An 18,512-nucleotide genomic window follows, 5' to 3' on the forward strand; every position below is an offset into this window, starting at 1 on the left:
AGAGGAGGAAAAGGGGGAAAGCCTCGTTTTTGGGGGGGGATCAGCTCACAGTTGTGCAGCTTCTTTTGCAAAGGTGAAAAGCCCCGTTTTTTGAGGATCAGCTCAAAGTTGTTGAGCTTACTTTGCAAAGGGAAAAAAATCCTGTTTTTATGGGGTTCAACTCACAGTTCTGCAGCTTCCATAGGAAAGGAAAGGGAGCCGTTTCTACAGTTTCCAGACAGATAATCTAATCAGCTAGTCACAAGTCGCTGGGGAAACTAACAGCCTCCATCTGCAGAACATTCAACAATGGAGTCCTGGGCAAGGGGGCGGAAAGGGAGGCAGCGATCGACCACACATTTGCTCCATAAGACGCACAGACATTTCCCCTTACTTTTTAGGAGGGAAAAAGTTTGTCTTATGGAGCGAAAAATACAGTATTTATTCTTAAATTCGTAAGGAAAAACCTCAAAGCAGTTTAAAAACCACAGTGAGAGCAAGGTGCTGGACTACGGAGGGGGCCCCTGGCCTGACGCAGCAGCTCTCTTCCTCTCCCCAAGCGTCCCTTCCGCCTCTCTCCCGCAGCAACCGCAGCGCTTTCCCTCTTCCTCTTGCAGGCTTGGCTCCAGGGTTGCCCTACCCTCCACAGGCCCCCCAGGGATTGTTGCCCTACGGACAGCCCCGCCTGCCCATCCTGGGATACGGAGGTACGTAAAAGCTCCTGGCGCAGCCCTTGCGAGGCCTCCCCACAAGGGGGCACCGGGGAGCAAGCAGCGCTGTTGCCCTGGGAGTAGGCTTTGTCCCGGAGAGCCTTGCAGGAAATGCTATTACACAGCACATGGTTAAACTATGGAACTCCCTTCCCACAGGAGGCAATTGTTGCCTTCCGGAGGCAAGGAAGGATTGGACCCTGATTAATAAAATACACGCGAGGCTTGGCCAGCAAGACTGTCATTGGCACTTACTCCCGGAGTCTTGCTGGCCCAGCCTTGTGTGTATTTTATTAATCAGGGTCCAATCTGCCACACCCTGGCCCAGTTCCCCTTTATTAACAAAAGAACTTATAACACAGCTCTTGTAAGAACCAATCAGATGTTCTCTGAGCATTTCAAAAACATGGGACAACGTTAGATCAGAGAAATTCTTTTAACTACAAAGACTACTTGGAGCATGCATACATGTTCTCAGACTAAATGAAACAGGAATCAAGGAGGAATGCATTTTGCAAACCCCGGAGGTCATAAACAGCAGTAAACAGGAAAGGAAGGACAGGTAGTTTTTACCATTTCCTTGTGAACTCTCTTCCTGGCCCTTGAAGATCTACCTAAAGATTAACAAAATCTACATCAAAGTTACCTACTGTCTTTATGGCTCAGGATGTCTGGTGAAGCAACCGGTCTGTGTTTCAGAATGCTGATACGTGCCTGTCAGGCAGAGAAAATGAACAGTAGAGAAAATGGGCAGAGATGCAGAGGCCTGTGGGATTTGATCAGAAATTATTGTCAATGAATCAAACCCAGTCAATGCAATGCTTTCTTTGCTGACACAATGGCGTGCTCCATTTTTCATAATTCCTCATAGCAATCCCACCTGATCACTACAGGCAAAGACAGCTGTCTTCTGGTTTTACCAGAGGACTGGACAAATTCATGTAGGAGAGGGCTACTCACCGCAGTGGCTCCGCTCTGCCTCCACGGTCAGAGGCAGCAATGCTGCTGACTACCAGTTTTTGGAAACCTCGAGAGCGGAGAGTGGCTCTTGGGTTCGAATCCTGATTGTGGGTTTCTCATTGGGGCAAATGGTTGGCCCCTGTGAGGACAGGATGTTGGACTAGTTGTTCCGCCTGGCCTTTGGCTTAGAATCAGTTTGACTTCCTCCCCCCTCTTTCTTTTATCCTTTCTCCTCCTGTGATGAGGCTGCATTTTAATGTTTTAACGCTTTGATGTTGTATTTTAATCTTGTTTTTTAAGTTGTATTTCAATCAACTTGTTTTTATTATTGGTTGTTAGCCGCCCTGAGCCCGGTCTTGGCTGGGGAGGGCGGGGTATAAACAAAAATTATTATTATTATTATTATTATTAGCCTGATGCAGCCAGACTCCTCTTTCTTTCTTATGGAAAACAAACACATTAATTTTTGTTTCGGAACAAACAGTTTAATAAGGTGTACTTAAAATGGCTTTATCAACTACAACAGAAACGAAAACCCTCCCAGCACCTTCCGAAGACACCCCAATAATAACACAGTGTGTCGGTTTCTGATGATCTCCCCCCCCTTTGGTCTCTCACAGGGGGCCCTCCTTACCCACCGACCCCATACGCTGCCGGCAGGGGGAACTACGACACCTTCCGAGGGCAGGGCAGCTACCTGAACAAACCACGCAACAGGTAGGTGTTCGTGCATCTAATTGAAGCCAGAGCAGAGATGGGCCGCCGCAGACCCATTGTGGAGGGGTGTGGGGCTGTGCCTTACAGGGGGGTCAGAGAGGGCACAGCCGGGCCCCAGCGCCCCCATCTCACCCCCAATTCTCTCCGCAGGATGGTGCGAGGCGACCCGCGGGCCATAGTGGAGTACCGAGACTTGGACGCCCCAGAAGACGTCGATTTCTTTTGAGCCGGGAGTCGTCCTTGCAAGTTGGGTTTCAGTTCTGCCCCCCCCAGCTTTTCTTTTTTTTAAAAAAAATGAAGCCGCTCAATCCTGCTTGCCCCCCGCCCCGCCCACCCGTGTGTTAGTCTCTCTTCCACCCGCCCAAATGCTGTGTCCTTTTATGGGTATTCATGTTAACTTTTCCAACGAAATTTCAATAAACGTCCCTGTTTGAACACTGTTTCGGGGTGGCATTCCTGGGTTTAGTTGGGTCACCTATCTCGCCCTTTTAATTCCGGAGTTCTGCAAAAATTGACTCCCCCCCCCTTAAGGTAGGGGGTTGGCTGGGGGAGCTTTTTTTTTGGCTCTGGGAGCCAAATCTTGCAAGGCCAACTTCGCCGCGGGGAATAGGGGCAACCCACCTGTCCATCGTGATGTTGCCTGATTTGACAGGTCACCAGCCCCACCCCACCCCACGCCGAAATCCCTTGCGAGGGCTGTGGAGCCTGAAAAGAGGAGGGGGCTTTCCAAGCTGCCCCCTCCTCTGACGAAAGATCAGCTCTTGCAAAGAGCTTCTTCCTGTTAGGATTTTATCTATCCGAGCTGCTCCAGTGAGTGGTTCTGGGCAGGCAGGGAAAGATAAGCCTGTTTATAGGGCAAGCAGGTGTCACCTCTGACAGAGACAGCCTAGCAATGGGAGGAAAAATCTGGACCTGTCTGTTTTGGTGTCTGCTTTATGACATTTGCAGCTTGGAAGACGGGACACACGAACTCGCAGCCAAACTGAGCAGGATTTGAACCCGTGCCTGTCGATCAGGGGTTGAATCTCGCTGCTTCAGCAACGGGGGCCTGTTCCTCACCAGGAGCAGGCACTTGCAGCAGTGCAGAATTGAACCCAGCCCCCCTCCACAAGTGACACCAGCAGGGCAGGGGGAATTGGACCAAAATGGTTATTTCTGGGGTTATATCTGCTCCAAGTCCACTCTGAGGAGCGAAGGGAGGCTTTCAGGCTGCCGCAACGCCACCGTTCAACCCAGGTAACTTTAAAGAACTCTGAACAAGAGGGCTATTAAATCAGCCAGCCCCTCTGTGGGGCATGGGGCGCACCCTAGACACCTGAGCCCAAACCATGAAACTGGGGTATGTACCTAATTCAGGTCCCATCCCCTTGGGGGTCGCCTAAAACGTTGGGCTCAGTCCCAGAGCTCCTTCCACACTTCCTCCATCCTCTCCATCGAGACCCCGTGGACGGTCAGGGACTCCTTGTACGCTTCGGGCTCGTCCTTGACGACCCCCCACACCTGGAAGCGCCCCTCGTGGCGAAGGGTGATGCCGGCCGCCAAGGCCAGGAACCCCAAATACGGCTCGTCGAGAGGGAAGACGGGCAGCTGCAGGGAGACTCGGTAGAGCTCCGGGATCAAGGCTCCGGGCAGAATGGTTCCCCCCGCGATGAACGGCGGGTAGTGTTCCAGCGGGTAGAGGAGGCAGGGCACCGCGGCGTCCCCGGTCCTCACAACGGGCTCCTCGTTGGCCAGGTTCCCGTGGATGAAGTCGGAGGCTCTGGGGGTGTCCTTCAGGTACTGCGTCAGCTCATAGGGGTTCACAAAGATGTCGTCGTTCGCTGCAACAGCAGGACGTAAGGGTTAGTGCTCGGTTTCCCGTTAGCACAGTTCCTACCATTGGGGTATTGTATTCTTTAACATCGTACCATTCCTGTATGTTTCCGAGCACAATTCAAAGTGTTAGTGCTGACCTTGAAAGCCCAAGGTAAAGGGGTAAAGGGACCCCTGTCCATTAGGTCCAGTCGTGGCCGACTCTGGGGTTGCGGCGCTCATCTCGCTTTATTGGCCGAGGGAGCTGGCGTCCAGCTTCCGGGTCATGTGGCCAGCAGGACTAAGCCGCTTCTGGCGAACCAGAGCAGCGCATGGAAACGCCGTTTACCTTCCCGCCGGAGTGGTACCTATTTATCTACTTGCACTTTGACGTGCTTTCAAACTGCTAGGTTGGCAGGAGCAGGGACCGAACAACGGGAGCTCACCCCGTCGTGGGGATTCGAACTGCTGACCTTCTGATCAGCAAGTCCTAGACTCTGTGGTTTAACCCACAGCGCCACCTGCTTGAAAGCCCTAAACAGCCTCAAAGGCCCAGTGTACCTAAAGGAGCATCTCCACCCCCATTGTTCAGCCCGGACACTGAGGTCCAGCTCCGAGGGCCTTCTGGCAGTTCCCTCGCTGTGAGAAGCCAAGTTACAGGGAACCAGGCAGAGGGACTTCTCGGTAGTGGCACCCGCCCTGTGGAACGCCCTCCCACCAGATGTCAAAGAGATAAACAACAACCAGACTTTTAGAAGACATCTGAAGGCAGCCCTTTTCAGGGAAGCTTTTAATGTTTAATAGGTTATTGTATTTTAGTTAAACATTTTAGTTAAACAAACATTAAAATGTCACACATTAAAAACCTCCCTAAGCATGGCTGCCTTCAGATGTCTTCTAAATGTCAGGTAGTTGTTTTTCTCTTTGACATCTGAAGGGAGGGCGTTCCACAGGGCAGGCGCCACCACCGAGAAGGCCCTCTGCCTGGTTTCCTGTAGCTTTTCGCAATGTTCCTCTTCTGCATCAATAACTGGATATCAATAACTGGATATCGGCACGATACTCCCAAAGGAAAAAAGGGAGTTCGTCAGTCGCGCATGTGCAGAAGCACTAAATCACGCTATGCGCAGAAGCGCCGAATCGCAACCCGCACGTGCCGTTGGTTGCGAACGTGCCTCCTGCACAGACAGCGTTCGCAACCCAAGCATCCACCGCAGTCCCAATGCTACAATTCTCGGGATTCTCCACTGAAAGAAAAGACCAAACCCCGAAAGAAACAGGTGTGTGGCCCCTCCTCACCCCCCCAACCCATAGCTGTCAACCGTCCCTTATTTGGCGGGAAAGTCCCTTATCCCAGCGCCGTGTCCCGCTGCTGTCCCTTATTGATGATGTCCCTTAAATTCCCCGGGTTTCAAAAGAAGCAGCTCCTCTCCCTCCCTCCCTGCCGGCCAGGGAGGAGGGAGGCTCCAACTGTGTTGCTTGGCTGCGTTGCTCACCCAATAAGGAGTCTGAGAACGCCTGGGGGGTGGAGCTTGCATGCCTTGTGCTGATCAAGTCGGCCGCGTTGCCTGGGGACTCGCCTTTGCTCAGCGCTTCCCAGCGGAGAGGGGACAGTGCTTTCCCTTCCTGCATCCCCTTTGCCGGGTTGCTGCACTGTGGGAACCACCGCTTGAGGCTTCGTTTGGCTGCTGGCTGGGCTTTCTGAGGGGCTCAGAAGTTGAACATACCTGTGCTCGGACAATCCCTTATTTTGGCTGCTGATCCCTTCTTTTTGAGGCTGCTGGTCCCTTATTTTCAAATCTGTAAGTTGACAGCTATGCGCCCACTCACCTTTGAAGACGTAGGCCACCCCCTGGCAGTGGTTGTGGACCCATTGGAGCAAGCAGCGCTCCTTCAGGGACTGGTTTTGGGGCGACTCCCCAAAGTCCCACCACAGGATGTCGCTGAACACTTGGATTTCCTGCAGCAGTGCCTGGGCCAGACTGTCTTCGGAGGCCGTGGCCACCAGGAAGACGGGCTGGAGGAAGAAGCCGTCCATCGGCCTCTGCTGGGCCCAGGTGCGGCGCAGGACAGCTCTCCTTTCCCAGGACGCCGGGTGCGACTTGATGGCCAGGAGGAGCAATGGGGCAGGCCAGGGGCCGCGGCACCAGGCGTCCTCAGAGACCAGCTCCCGGCAACGATATCGCTGCAGGTGCGGGTACAGGGCGAGGTGGACGCCGAGGTCCAGCTGGAAGCGGCAGCTGCCCATCTGCAAGACGACGGACCTGCGGGTGGCGAAGACATTCTCCCAGTGGGTCAGGCCGATGTACAGCATGATGGAGACCAGGAGCCCTACTGCGACCCCCAGGTGGAGGGTCCTTCGGAAGGGGAGCTGTGGAAGCCTGTAGAGAGCCAGGAAACCATTCTTCATTACTTAGTTTCGTGGGACCACAAGGACCAGCTATTATTATTATTATTATTATTATTATTATTATTATTATTATTGATACAACAAGAAAAGAGAAAACACAAATACCAAATTTCACACAGGAATAACCATAGGCACGTAATTTTCTTAACAAACGATAAAATATAAATTGGTCTTCACACTAAAGACCCAACCTCCTGTCTATTCCACATTTCGATTCCATATTACTTATTGCCAATACACACTTTTATCATAATTAAACCTTTTCTTAATATACCTTAATGCTTATAACGACCTTGCAACTGTTACTGAAGTTCCTCGAATGCTGCAACAGAGTTTAAACTACTATACAGTGGTACCTCAGGTTACATACGCTTCAGGTTACAGAATCCGCTAACCTAGAAATGGTGCTTCAGGTTAAAAACTTTGCTTCAGGAGGAGAACAGAAATCGTGCTCCGGCAGCAGCAGGAGGCCCCATTAGCTAAAGTGATGCTTCAGGTTAAGAACAGTTTCAGGTTAAGTACCGGCCTCCGGAACGAATTAAGTACTTAACCTGAGGTACCACTGTATTTATATTTCAAATATTCTTTGAAAACCTCCCATTTTGAGACAAATCCCTGTTTTGATTTATTCTTTATTTTTTCTGATAGACTGTCTAATTCGGCATATTCTGTCAGCTTTTGGATCCAATGTTGTATAGAGGGGATTTCATTACTCTTCCATTTTGCCGTGATAAGATTATTATTATTATTATTATTATTATTATTATTATTATTATTATTATTTGAATTTATATACCGCCCTATACCTGGGGGTCTCAGGGTGGTTCACAAAATAAAACCAAGATATAAAACCACAAAATACCTAATGAAAACAAAAGCAACGACCCAATAGCCTCCCCCTTCCAAAGCACATTTTAAAAGGGCACAGAATGTCAACCAAATCACCCAAAGGCTTGGTTGAAAAGGAACATTTTTGCCCAGCAAACGCTTTGGAGAGAATGCCACAAATGGGAGCCACTGCAGAGAAGTCCCTGTTCTCTCCTTGCCATCCTCCAGACCTCTTGAGGAGGCGGCACACGAAGGAGGGCCTCAGAAGATGATCTCAGGGTCCGGGCTGGTTCATATTGTTAACGGAGAAATCTGAGGGCTCCCTTGGACAAAAAACAAGGACACCAGCCAGGAATACCAGAGCAAAACAGCAGCCAGTCGGCTTGGTCTTGATTGAAGACTGTCGCCACCGGACTCCCACCTGCCACCAGGTGGAACAAGGTGGAGGCCCCAAACAAAAGAGAACCCAAACTTTTATTAGCGGCTAATCCCCGTGTCCCCCCCCCAAACTACATCACGGTTACATCGTGAAAGGGGAGGTCTGGTGGCAGGAATCTGAGCATCCTGGACCCTGCCCCATGGTTCTCCTTGCCCTCCACCAAACACCCATCAAGTGAAACAAAAGAGATATTTACATTTCCCTGTTTCCCAGCCAAGTTAATCCCACCCTTTTGTCTTCATCTGGGTTTGTTCTTTCTGGAATGGCTACCTGTCTGGCACTCAGGTATCAGGAGGCCAGGGATTATCACTCAGGCAGAGGGGCTGCTGAGGAGCTGAGCTCACAGGTCTATATGGATTTCTGAAGTTTTCCCAGTGAGCCAGTACAGAGACACATTGATCAGTGAATTCTTACATTTGGTATCGTGCAGCAGAGGCCCTTTGAATAGATAGGAAGAAACTGTGATGAAGTGTTTTGTGGGGACAAGTCACAAAAGCGATTGTGCTGATTTTGGTAGTGGGCTGCATGTGCATGATATCTGCTGGACGGGCAAACACCTCCCCAACCTATACATAAATTCCTGCAACAATATGGAAAGAAGCGGTCTTTGAGGTCTTGCAGTCCTGATCCGTTTAAGGCTTTGTAGGTCAAAACCAGCACTTTGAATCGGGCACAGAAACTAATCAGTAGCCAGTGCAGCAGGGCCAGGATCAGTGCAATATGCTCAAACCGTCTTGCTTCGGTTTGCAACCAAATTCTGCACTAGCTAAAGCTTCTGAACTGTCTAGTGTGATAGGAATTTTATGGTCTTAGACATATGTTAAATGTTCATAAGTGTACCAACCAAGCACATACATAGATCAGCACAGGAAGACCGACCTGGAACCATTTTGATTCCCAAACTGTCCCAAACTGATCAAATGTTTTCTCTGCAAGGTCAAAGGAAAATGGAAAAGCCTCTCCATTGTCTTTTCCTTCACCGATCCTGTCTTAAGGGTATGTCTGTGTTTGAATAGGGTGTGAGCCTGTGACCTGGCTCAGGAACTAAGTATTTATCATTACAAAAGACTGGCCAGGCTCCCCAGGTAATCCAATCAAGTGAGCATTAATAGGTAACCTGCCAGACCAGCGATAAACAAGGACAGGAGAAAAACAACATTCAAATTTCTGTTTTAGACCGCCTTTTCTGTAATGTAGGTATGATGTATCTGAGGGGTGGTCTTAGGTTACACCCCTTCTGTGGTGTATGTATGATGTTTCTGGGGGTGGTCTTGATCTACAGGGTGGCAATTTCAAAAGTCCGTATAAGGCCTTGCGCACCATTTTTCTGGGTCCTCCTCCTCTCCTGTGGGTGAGGGGAGACCCTGTTGCAACAGTTCAATGAAGATCAGGCTTACTAGCTGCTTTGCTTCTCAATATTCCTCTGGTTGGCCTCTGTTATTCTCTCCTACCAATAGGGAACCTATGTAAGGACTCTATATGGGCTCTTGGATACCCTATAAGTGAAAAGGGCAATTTTTGTTTACAACACTAGTTCCATTGCATGTAAACCGATCCTAATGAAAACAGACAGAGGTTGGAAATTAAAGCCTTACAATTGTATCGAGGATGTTTTAACAGGATGGCTGCAATTCCACCAAGTGAATGATGTGCTTATGAGTGATAAAGAAAGTAGGATTTAATGATTTAAAAAAAATATCCAGATTTCAAATTGAATTGTTGGAATGCAGCACCAAATTATTACCCAAAATGTACAATTTTTTTTATTAGAACGGTACACCAAAGACGAACAAAGGAGGTGATGATAAAATGGGCAATAGATTTTGGGTACAATATCGAGCATGATGCGGGGGTGAGATTGTGGAATGAGAGTCTAAAATTTATAGCATGTGCCACCCTGAAAGAAAATATAATGAAAATGATGTACCCCTGGTACTTGACATCTGTGAAATTGGCAAAAATGTATAGGATGAGTAGTAAATTACCGTATTTTTTGCTCTATAAGACTCACTTTTCCCCTCCTAAAAAGTAAGGGGAAATGTGTGTGCGTCTTATGGAGCGAATGCAGGCTGCGCAGCTATCCCAGAAGCCAGAACAGCAAGAGGGATTGCTGCTTTCGCTGCGCAGTGATCCCTCTTGTTGTTCTGGCTTCTGAGATTCAGAATATATTTTTTCTTGTTTTCCTCCTCCAAAAACTAGGTGTGTCTTGTGGTCTGGTGCATCTTATAGAGCGAAAAATACGGCATGTTGGAAATGTAAAGAGAAGGATGGCGATTTTTACCACATGTGGTGGTCATGTGAGGAAACAAAATCATTTTGGGAACTGATTTACATCTAATTGAAAAAGATGCTTAAATATACCTTCCACCCAAAAAGCCGGAAACTTTTTTTGCTGGGCTTGATGGGAGAGGAAATTGGAAAAGCAGATCAAAGTCTATTTATGTATGTGACGACTGCTGCTAGAACTTTGTTTGCCCAAAAATGGAAGGTACACGAATTACCAGCGGTGGAGGAGTGGCAGACGAGAATGATGGATTACGCAGAACTAGAAAAAATAACCTGCAAGATCCGAAACCAGGAGGAAGCAAAATTACAAAGAGACTGGAGTAAATTTATGAATGATATAAATAATAACTGTAGAAATTTGAAGACACTAGTAGGACTGAAATAAATCTTACGACGTGGACTTGATAAAATAAGAAGAAATTGCGGGAAGTAGACCGAAATAGGAATTGAAGGAGGGAGGGAAGTCATAGCTTGGCAGAGTGATGGACAAGGAAGCGTGTGGATGATTGTTGAAATTGTATAGTTCAAGCTATGGTTTTCCCAGTAGTGATGTATGGAAGTTGAACCATGAAGAAGGCTGATTGCCGAAGAATGGATGCTTTTGAATTCTGGTGCTGGAGGAGACTCTTGAGAGTCCCATGGACTGCAAGAAGATCAAACCTCTCCATTCTGAAGGAAATCAGCCCTGAGTGCTCACTGGAAGGACAGATCCTGAAGCTGAGGCTCCAAGACTTTGGCCACCTCATGAGAAGAGAAGACTCCCTGGAAAAGACCCTGATGTTGAGAAAGATGGAGGGCCCAAGGAGAAGGGGACGACAGAGGACGAGATGGCTGGACAGTGTTCTCGAAGCTACCAGCATGAGTTTGACCAAAGTGCGGGAGGCAGTGGAAGACAGGAGGGCCTGGCGTGCTCTGGTCCAGGGGGTCACGAAGAGGTGGACACGACTAAACGACAACAAAATGGAAAATTAATTTTAAAAGCATTTGGGAAAAAAGGAATGCTCTCCGCAGGGAGGTTTGCCTGGCACCTCCGTTATTTATTTTTAGGCGCCAGGCGAAAATGTTCAACCAGGTCTTTTGGCTGAGTAATATTCTACAGCCAGAAACCCCAATGCTGGTCTAAGCTGCATCCACAGGTGTCCAGAACAAGGGAAGTCATAATCACACCGTATCCTGCCCTGGTCAGACCCCACCTGGAGTCCTGTGTCCGGTTCTGGGCACCCCAATTTAAGGAGGACATGGACAAGTTGGAAGGTGGGCAGAGGAAGACGACTGAGATGATCAAGGGCCTAGAAACCAAGCCTTATGAGGAACGGTCGAAGGAGCTGGGTACATTTAGCCTGGGAAAGAGGAGACTGAGAGGAGATATGAGAGCCAACTTCAAATATCTAAAGCGCTGTCACACGGAAAATGGAGCAAGCTTGATTTCTCCTGCTCCAGAGCAGAGGACCTGAACCAGTTGATTGAAATTGCAATAAAAGAGACTGACCAATAATTGCAGCCAGGCAGGTTATAGCGAGTAATTGGAAAAATGCAGAAGAGCTAGGGGTGAACCAATGGAGGAATAAACTGAAACATATTATAATTTTAGAATACCTGACTGTGAAGATACATAGAATGAAAGGGCTTAAGGCCACTGAGAAAGAGGAGGATTGGTTTGAGAAGATATTGAATTATTTGAGTAGGTTTGAACAATTTGGGGCAATTAAAATGTTAAAAGTTAAATAAACCTTGTGGAGGGAGGAGTGTTAAGGTTTATATAAGTGTACATATGGTTAATTTGAATATGATATGATTGAATATGTATATTATTGAATAAGTATATTATTGAATATTTTATACCCAATGTATCAGCCGCCTGGGGTATTTCACTGTTTGTGTTTTGGTGGTTGGTAAAAATTATATATACCCTATTTTTCACTCTATAAGACGCACCAGACCACAAGACGCACCTAGTTTTTGGAGGAGGAAAACAAGAGAAAAAAAATTCTGAATCCCAGAAGCCAGAACAGCAAGAGGGATCTCTGCGCAGCAAAAGCAGCAATCCCTCTTGCTGTTCTGGCTTCTGGGATAGCTGTGCAGCCTGCCTTCGCTCCATAAGACGCACACACATTTCCCCTTACTTTTTAGGAGGGAAAAAGTGAGTCCTATAGAGCAAAAAATACGGTGTGTGTGTGTGTGTGTGTGTGTGTGTGTGTGTGTGTGTACACACATAAAAAGAGACTGACCAAACGTTAGGAAGGGCTTTCTGAGGTTGTTAAATCTTTTATTGGGTTTGAAATTGCTGGCTGGCTACCTCGCCTCAACCCGAGATTGTTTTATATACATTTTTACTGTTGATGTTTGTATTGTTAGATTCCTTTGACGTGTTTTACGGTCCCGGGGGCAGGGTGCAAAAATGGAAACCCAGTATTAAAAACAGTTCAAAACAACTTTATCTGCGGAGAGGAAGGCTTCTTGAGAGAGGAAATGAAGCAGATCATCTCGTAGGAACGGCTTCCGCTGATAAAATTGGTTGCTTCTGCAAAGTTGCCAGAGTTAAACCAAGCCCAGATTCTGGCTGGGCCCACGACGTCCCTGCAAAGCGGTCCAGAGGCCTAACCTCTTCGTCAGACCCGCTTTGCAAAAGCTGGGGACAAGGAAGCCCCTGCAAGAATTGCACCCCCTCCTTTGTCTCTGCACCCCACTCCTGCCCCCAAAAGCCCCCCCCCACTGCCCCTCTACCTACCTACCTGCCAGCAGCAAGCAGCACCTCCCTGAACTTCAGGGCAGCCATCTTTGTTGAGGGCAGCAAACGGGGCCCGATCCTGCAAAGATCAGGCCTGGCTTGAGCCGTCGCGGTGCGTCAACATGCAAGGCCCTGGATTATTGCAAAGCAGATATATTGCCAGAGGAATTTGGGAGGGTGTGTGTGGTGTGATCCTGGCCCCTCAAATAGTCATTGCAACGTTTTATAAGGGAAATCTCATTGAAATGGCTGCGCATGACATAACCGCCAACATTTCGGCAATGAAAATAGGGACGTCCTATTCCATAATAATCATAATCATAATAATCATAATGAAATAAAGAAATTAAGGTCTTATATATATATAATAAATGTTAATAAATGCACCAACCAAGCACATACATCGATATATAAGCCACATGTCTGAAACCCCACAGAAAGTCCTGAAACCATTTTGTCCCTCCCAAATTGACCTCAAACATTTCTCTGCAAGATCGAAGGAGAATGGAAACGCCTCCCCATTGTTTTTTTTGTTCATAAATCCTGTCTTAAGGGTATGTCTGTGCATGAATAGGATGTGAGCCTGTGACCTGGCTCAGGAACTAAGTATTTATCATGACAAAAGACTGGCCAGGCTCCTCAGGGTATCCAATCAAGTAAGCATTAACAGGTAACCTGCCAGACAGGAGATAAACAATGCGCTCAGATTTCTGTTGTAGACCACCCTTACTGTGATGTATCTGGGGGGTGGTCTTGAGCTACACCCCTTTCTGTGATGTATGTATGATGTTTCTGGGGGTGGTCTTGGACTCCAGGGCAGGGAATTTAAAATGTCTATATAAGCTGCTTTGCTTCTCAATATTCTCTGGTTGGCCTCTGTTCCTTTCTCCGACCGATGGAGAACCTGCAAAGGACTCTATAAGGGCTCTTATGTTCCCCATAAGGAAATAAGGGCAGATTTTTGTTTATTACAATAACAATAATAATATTTATACCCCGCCCATTTGACTTCCCTATACAGGGCTGCCTTCAGGTGTCTTCTCAAGATTGTATTTTTACGTATCCCCTTGGCTTGGGGCGGGGTGTGCGGTCACATAACTCCATACCCTCCAACATTTCTCTGATGAAAAACAGTGACGTCTTAAGGAAAAGGAGGGCATTCTGGATCAAATCAGAAACCGGGACGGCTTCTATAAATCCAGGACTGTCCCTGCAAAAAAGAAGACCGCTTTTCAAATGTCCAAAATATTTTCTTCCATGTCACCGAACTGTTGGGTGGGGTTTGCAATAAACTTGGTAAATAGTTTCAGAGAGGTAGCCGTGTTGGTCTGATGTAGTCGAAATAAATGGTCTGATGTAGTCTGTTACGGTAAAAATCTGGGTGGGAGGCTGCTCTGCCACCCAGCTCGTCGGACTAAGTCCGCGAGTCCCTGCGGAGGAAAAATGAGCTCAGCCGGAGACAGGAGCAAGATGCAGAAGATCCACGTTTATTGCGCAACAGGTTCAAGGCGAGATTGAACAGCGGGAAAGGGGTGACATGAGCTTTTGAAACTTCCCTCCATGTCCCAGAATACAGTGCAAAATACATCCCAGTTACATCATGAATACATTAAAGAGAGGTTGGGTTACACAGATTACATCATGAATACATTAAGAAGAGTTACAGATAGGTAGCCGTGTTGGTCTGCCATAGTAAAAAAAAAAAAAAAAATCCTTCCAGTAGCACCTTAAAGACCAACTAAGTTAGTTCTTGGTATGAGCTTTCGTGTGCATGCACACTTCTTCAGATACACAGTGTATCTGAAGAAGTGTGCATGCACACGAAAGCTCATACCAAGAACTAACTTAGTTGGTCTTTAAGGTGCTACTGGAAGGAAATTTTTTTTTTTGTTTTGACATTAAGAAGAGGTTGGGTTACACAGGATTAACATATGGAGGAGGGAGGGGGGAATATGCAGAGCTGGAGATATGCGCAGATAAGCACATCCTGATGAGAAGACAATGGTCCATGTACTGGCATTTCCTGGAGGAAAGGCTTGGCAGAGTGATTTGACAGGATTAGGGTCTTGACACCTTGCTTGAGGGATTATGGAGGAGAGGGGAGGTGTCATGGAGTCCTAGAGAAATTGAGCAAATTGGCACGTTGATTTTCTACGAATTTTATAGATTTTAGTCCCTTTTGACATTGACAGTTGGAAATAAATTGATATATTGTAGCGAAGAAGAAGGTGAAGAAGACATGCCCCCCCTTCCGTATCAAGTCGAAATAAATAAATAAATAAAAATTTAATTTCCAGTAGCACCTTAGAGACCATCTAATTTTTTTCTGGGTATAAGCTTTTGGTAAATAGTGATCCTTTGCAGTGGGAATGCAAGATGGGGTGAGGTTTTGGAATCTGGGTTTCAACAGAAACTGCAACGGCAACATATTACTAAATAAGGTATTGTTTGCCATCCAGAATTAGTGTTATGGACTATCTTGGCCCCGCTCACTCTGACAGAGCGATAGTGGATAAAATGACACATAATTTGATATTTCAGCAGAGACCAGAAACTCCACACGTTTTTATGATTTAGCATTCCTTTGTGACTCATACGGCAGAACCATCATTTCCAGGCCAAGACTGGCAAATCTGGAGATTGTCTTGTTAATTTATTTGTAAGACACATTTATGTGTTGTAGAAATACATTCGCAGCAGCAACGTAGAAATATAAAATCTTGAAAAACCTGCACTGGTCTCTATGGTGTAAGAACTTAGGCACTTTGGCTATTGTGGGGAAAAATTATACCTAAACTGTGTGTTTCCAGTGGGATGATGGGAGTTGTAGTCTGAAAACAACTGGAAACCCAAGATTGGGAAAAGTGATTTAGAGTGTGATAAGAATATTAAGGTCTTAGATATGTAATAAATGCAAACACATACATAAATATATAAACCACACATCTGTAAACCTCACAGAAAAGAAATCCTGAACAAATTGACCTCAAATATTTCTCTGCAAGGTCAATCTGGGAACCTCCCCATTGTCTTTTTCCTTCACAAATCCTGTCTTAAGGGCACATTTAAGACATGAATAGGGTGTGAGCCTGACCTGGCCCAGGAAATAAGTATTTGACATTACAAAAGACTGGCCAGGCTCCCCAGGGTATCCAATCAAGGGACCATTAAACAGGTAACCTGGCAGACAGGAGGTAAACAAAGCACTCAAATTTCTGTTGTAGACCACCTTTTCTGTGATGTAGGTATGGTGTATGGAGGGGTGGTCTTGAGCTCCAGGGCAAGGAATTTAAAATGTGCATATAAGGGCAGGCACACCTTTGTTCGGGGTCCTCCTCCGTCCTCCTGCGTGTGAGGGGAGCACCCTGTTGCAACAGATCAATAAAGATCAGGCTTACCAGCTGCTTTGCTTCTCAATATTCTCTGGTTGGCCTCTGCTATTTTCTCCTACCAATAGGGAACCTATGCAAGGACTCTATATGGGCTCTTGGGTACCCCATAAGGGGTGGGGGGAAAGGCAGATTATTGTTTACAAGAGGAAGAGGCGACATGATAGAATCATAGAATCATAGAGTTGGAAGAGACCACAAGGGCCATCGAGTCCAACCCCCTGCCAAGCAGGAAACACCATCAGAGCACTCCTGACATATGGTTGTCAAGCCTCTGCTTAAAGACCTCCAAAGAAGGAGACTCCACCACACTCCTTGGCAGCAAATTCCACTCTCGAACAGCTCTTACTGTCAGGAAGTTCTTCCTAATGTTTAGGTGGAATCTTCTTTCTTGTAGTTTGGATCCATTGCTCCGTGTCCGCTTCTCTGGAGCAGCAGAAAACAACCTTTCTCCCTCCTCTATGTGACATCCTTTTATATATTTGAACATGGCTATCATATCACCCCTTAACCTCCTCTTCTCCAGGCTAAACATGCCCAGCTCCCTTAGCCGTTCCTCATAAGGCATCGTTTCCAGGCCTTTGACCATTTTGGTTGCCCTCCTCTGGACACGTTCCAGTTTGTCAGTGTCCTTCTTGAACTGTGGTGCCCAGAACTGGATAGGTGTTTGTAAAATTAAAATTGTAAAATTATGCACAGCCTAGAGAAAGTGAAGAAATGCTTTCCTTCCTCTCTCATAACTTGTGGGCAGTCCATGAAGCCCCACATCACTTCCCAAGGAATACAGAGAAGTGTACCGTATTTTTCGCTCTATAAGACGCACCAGACCACAAGACGCACCTAGTTTTTGGAGGAGGAAAACAAGAAAAAAAATATTCTGAATCTCGGAAGCCAGAACAGCAAGAGGGGTCGCTGCGCAGTGAAAGCAGCAATCCCTCTTGCTGTTCTGGCTTCTGGGATAGCTGCGCAGCCTGCATTCGCTCCATAAGACGCACACACATTTCCCCTTACTTTTTAGGAGGGAAAAAGTGAGTCTTATAGAGCAAAAAATACGGTATTTTCAAAAAGAGCAAAGCGCCATCTCAAGGTTAGAGCTGGTCTATTTGGTCAAGCATTGAATTGCCATTGCACAGTTCCGTTTCACGCCGACCAGAAGAAGATTTACGAAACAGGATTTCCGTCGGCAAATAGACACAGAGAGTTATTCTCTCGGACTTATTGCGAGAATTTTGGACCGCTTGGGATATTGAGTAGTGTGTGTTCTTGCTATTATTTTGGCCTTGTAAATATCATTTAAGAAGGTGTTGGATTTCTGTACATTGCTGTTAATGAATTTTTGTAAACCACATGGGGAGTTATTTAGTTAAAAATAAAGAAATTGTGAAAGAAATAAGCCAGAGATGCATTTTAAATAAAAGGAGACATTCTACTCGTGTAAAAACACGCTGATTCCCGGACCGTCCGCAGGCCGGATTGAGAAGGCGATTGGGCCAGATTCGGCCCCCAGGCCTTATGTTGCCTACCCCTGTGCAAAACGTTCGGACACCAGCTTGGCTGTAGATTTGCGCAGGGTTAACTCCCGAAAATGTCCTGCGAGGCAAGTAAACATATGCAAATAAAACCATATATGACCGTCTCCAACGACCGTCATTAAGGACTGGGAAGCCCTGGAATCTGTCGCCAGGGTAGCAATATCCTGCACAGTGTGTTTTTGAGAAATATTTCTTAGGAAAGATGCCACCAATGGTCTTGGGTTGCCAACGAGTGAGGTCACTGCCACCCGTTGATGTGAGATTTCTTAATAATAATAATAATTTATTATTTATATGCCGCTCATCATCCGACTGGGTTACCTCAGCCATTCTGGGCAGACTTCCAACAAATTAAAACAAAAGAAGACGTCAAGCATTAAAAACTTCCCTGAACAGGGCTGCCTTCAGATGTCTTCTAAAAGCCAGATAGTTATTTATTTCCTTGACATCTGACGGGAGGGCGTTCCACAGGGCGGGAGCCACCGCTTGTATTTCGGCTTTGTGAATTGCTGACCCGTTAAATATCTCTGTGTGTGAAACAAGATTTTAAGAATGGCATGTTGTTAAAGTGTCAAAGAGGCTGTTTGGCTTGCCTCAGCAAGACTTCTTCGTGATCCGTTGAGCCGGATGACGAAACCACAGACTGGGAGCAGCCGCCAAGACCACATAACACCGGTCCTGAAAGACCTGCATTGGCTCCCAGTACATTTCCAAGCACAATTCAAAGTGCTGGTGCTGACCTT

The 18,512-nt window shown here is 46.8% G+C and overlaps 2 protein-coding genes across 4 annotated transcripts in view; one reads left to right on the forward strand and one right to left on the reverse strand.

Annotated features, from left to right (window-relative positions):
• SRRT (serrate, RNA effector molecule) overlaps window positions 1–2,801 on the forward strand; it is a 38,973-nt gene extending 36,172 nt beyond the window's left edge. For both annotated transcript variants that reach the window (XM_083580858.1, XM_083580859.1), the window contains exons 18-20: window positions 597–686; window positions 2,270–2,366; window positions 2,517–2,801. In XM_083580858.1, coding sequence (XP_083436984.1) covers window positions 597–686; window positions 2,270–2,366; window positions 2,517–2,592 — 263 coding nt within the window. In that variant the 3' untranslated portion in view covers window positions 2,593–2,801. The remainder of the gene's footprint in view (window positions 1–596; window positions 687–2,269; window positions 2,367–2,516) is intronic.
• LOC310746900 (acetylgalactosaminyl-O-glycosyl-glycoprotein beta-1,3-N-acetylglucosaminyltransferase-like) lies at window positions 2,113–13,120 on the reverse strand. Of its 2 annotated transcripts, none has more exons than XM_083581137.1 (3): window positions 12,853–13,120; window positions 5,988–6,538; window positions 2,113–4,186 (listed from the first exon to the last, which is right to left on the reverse strand). In XM_083581137.1, the coding sequence occupies exons 1-3, from the start codon at window positions 12,894–12,896 to the stop codon at window positions 3,759–3,761; spliced, it is 1,023 nt and encodes a 340-aa protein (XP_083437263.1). In that variant the 5' UTR covers window positions 12,897–13,120; the 3' UTR covers window positions 2,113–3,758. The 2 variants fall into 2 exon arrangements, with proteins under 2 accessions (XP_083437263.1, XP_083437264.1); XM_083581138.1 differs by having other exon boundaries at window positions 12,849–13,083.
• Between the last annotated feature and the right edge of the window lie 5,392 nt (window positions 13,121–18,512).

The sequence above is a fragment of the Podarcis filfolensis genome (assembly GCF_964270895.1).
Source record: "Podarcis filfolensis genome assembly, chromosome: 13".
NCBI classification, from domain to species: Eukaryota; Metazoa; Chordata; class Lepidosauria; order Squamata; family Lacertidae; genus Podarcis; species Podarcis filfolensis.

What these genes read in the sequence shown, in the direction of transcription:
- LOC310746900 (XM_083581137.1), bottom strand. Translation starts at nt 12,896, where the DNA reads ATGGCTGCCCTGAAGTTCAGGGAGGTGCTGCTTGCTGCTGGCAG. An exon ending in GTGCTGCTTGCTGCTGGCAG is followed by an intron (nt 6,539 to 12,852) that starts GTAGGTAGGTAG and finishes GGCTCTCTACAG; the next exon opens with GCTTCCACAGCTCCCCTTCC. An exon ending in GGTGGCCTACGTCTTCAAAG is followed by an intron (nt 4,187 to 5,987) that starts GTGAGTGGGCGC and finishes CTGCTGTTGCAG; the next exon opens with CGAACGACGACATCTTTGTG.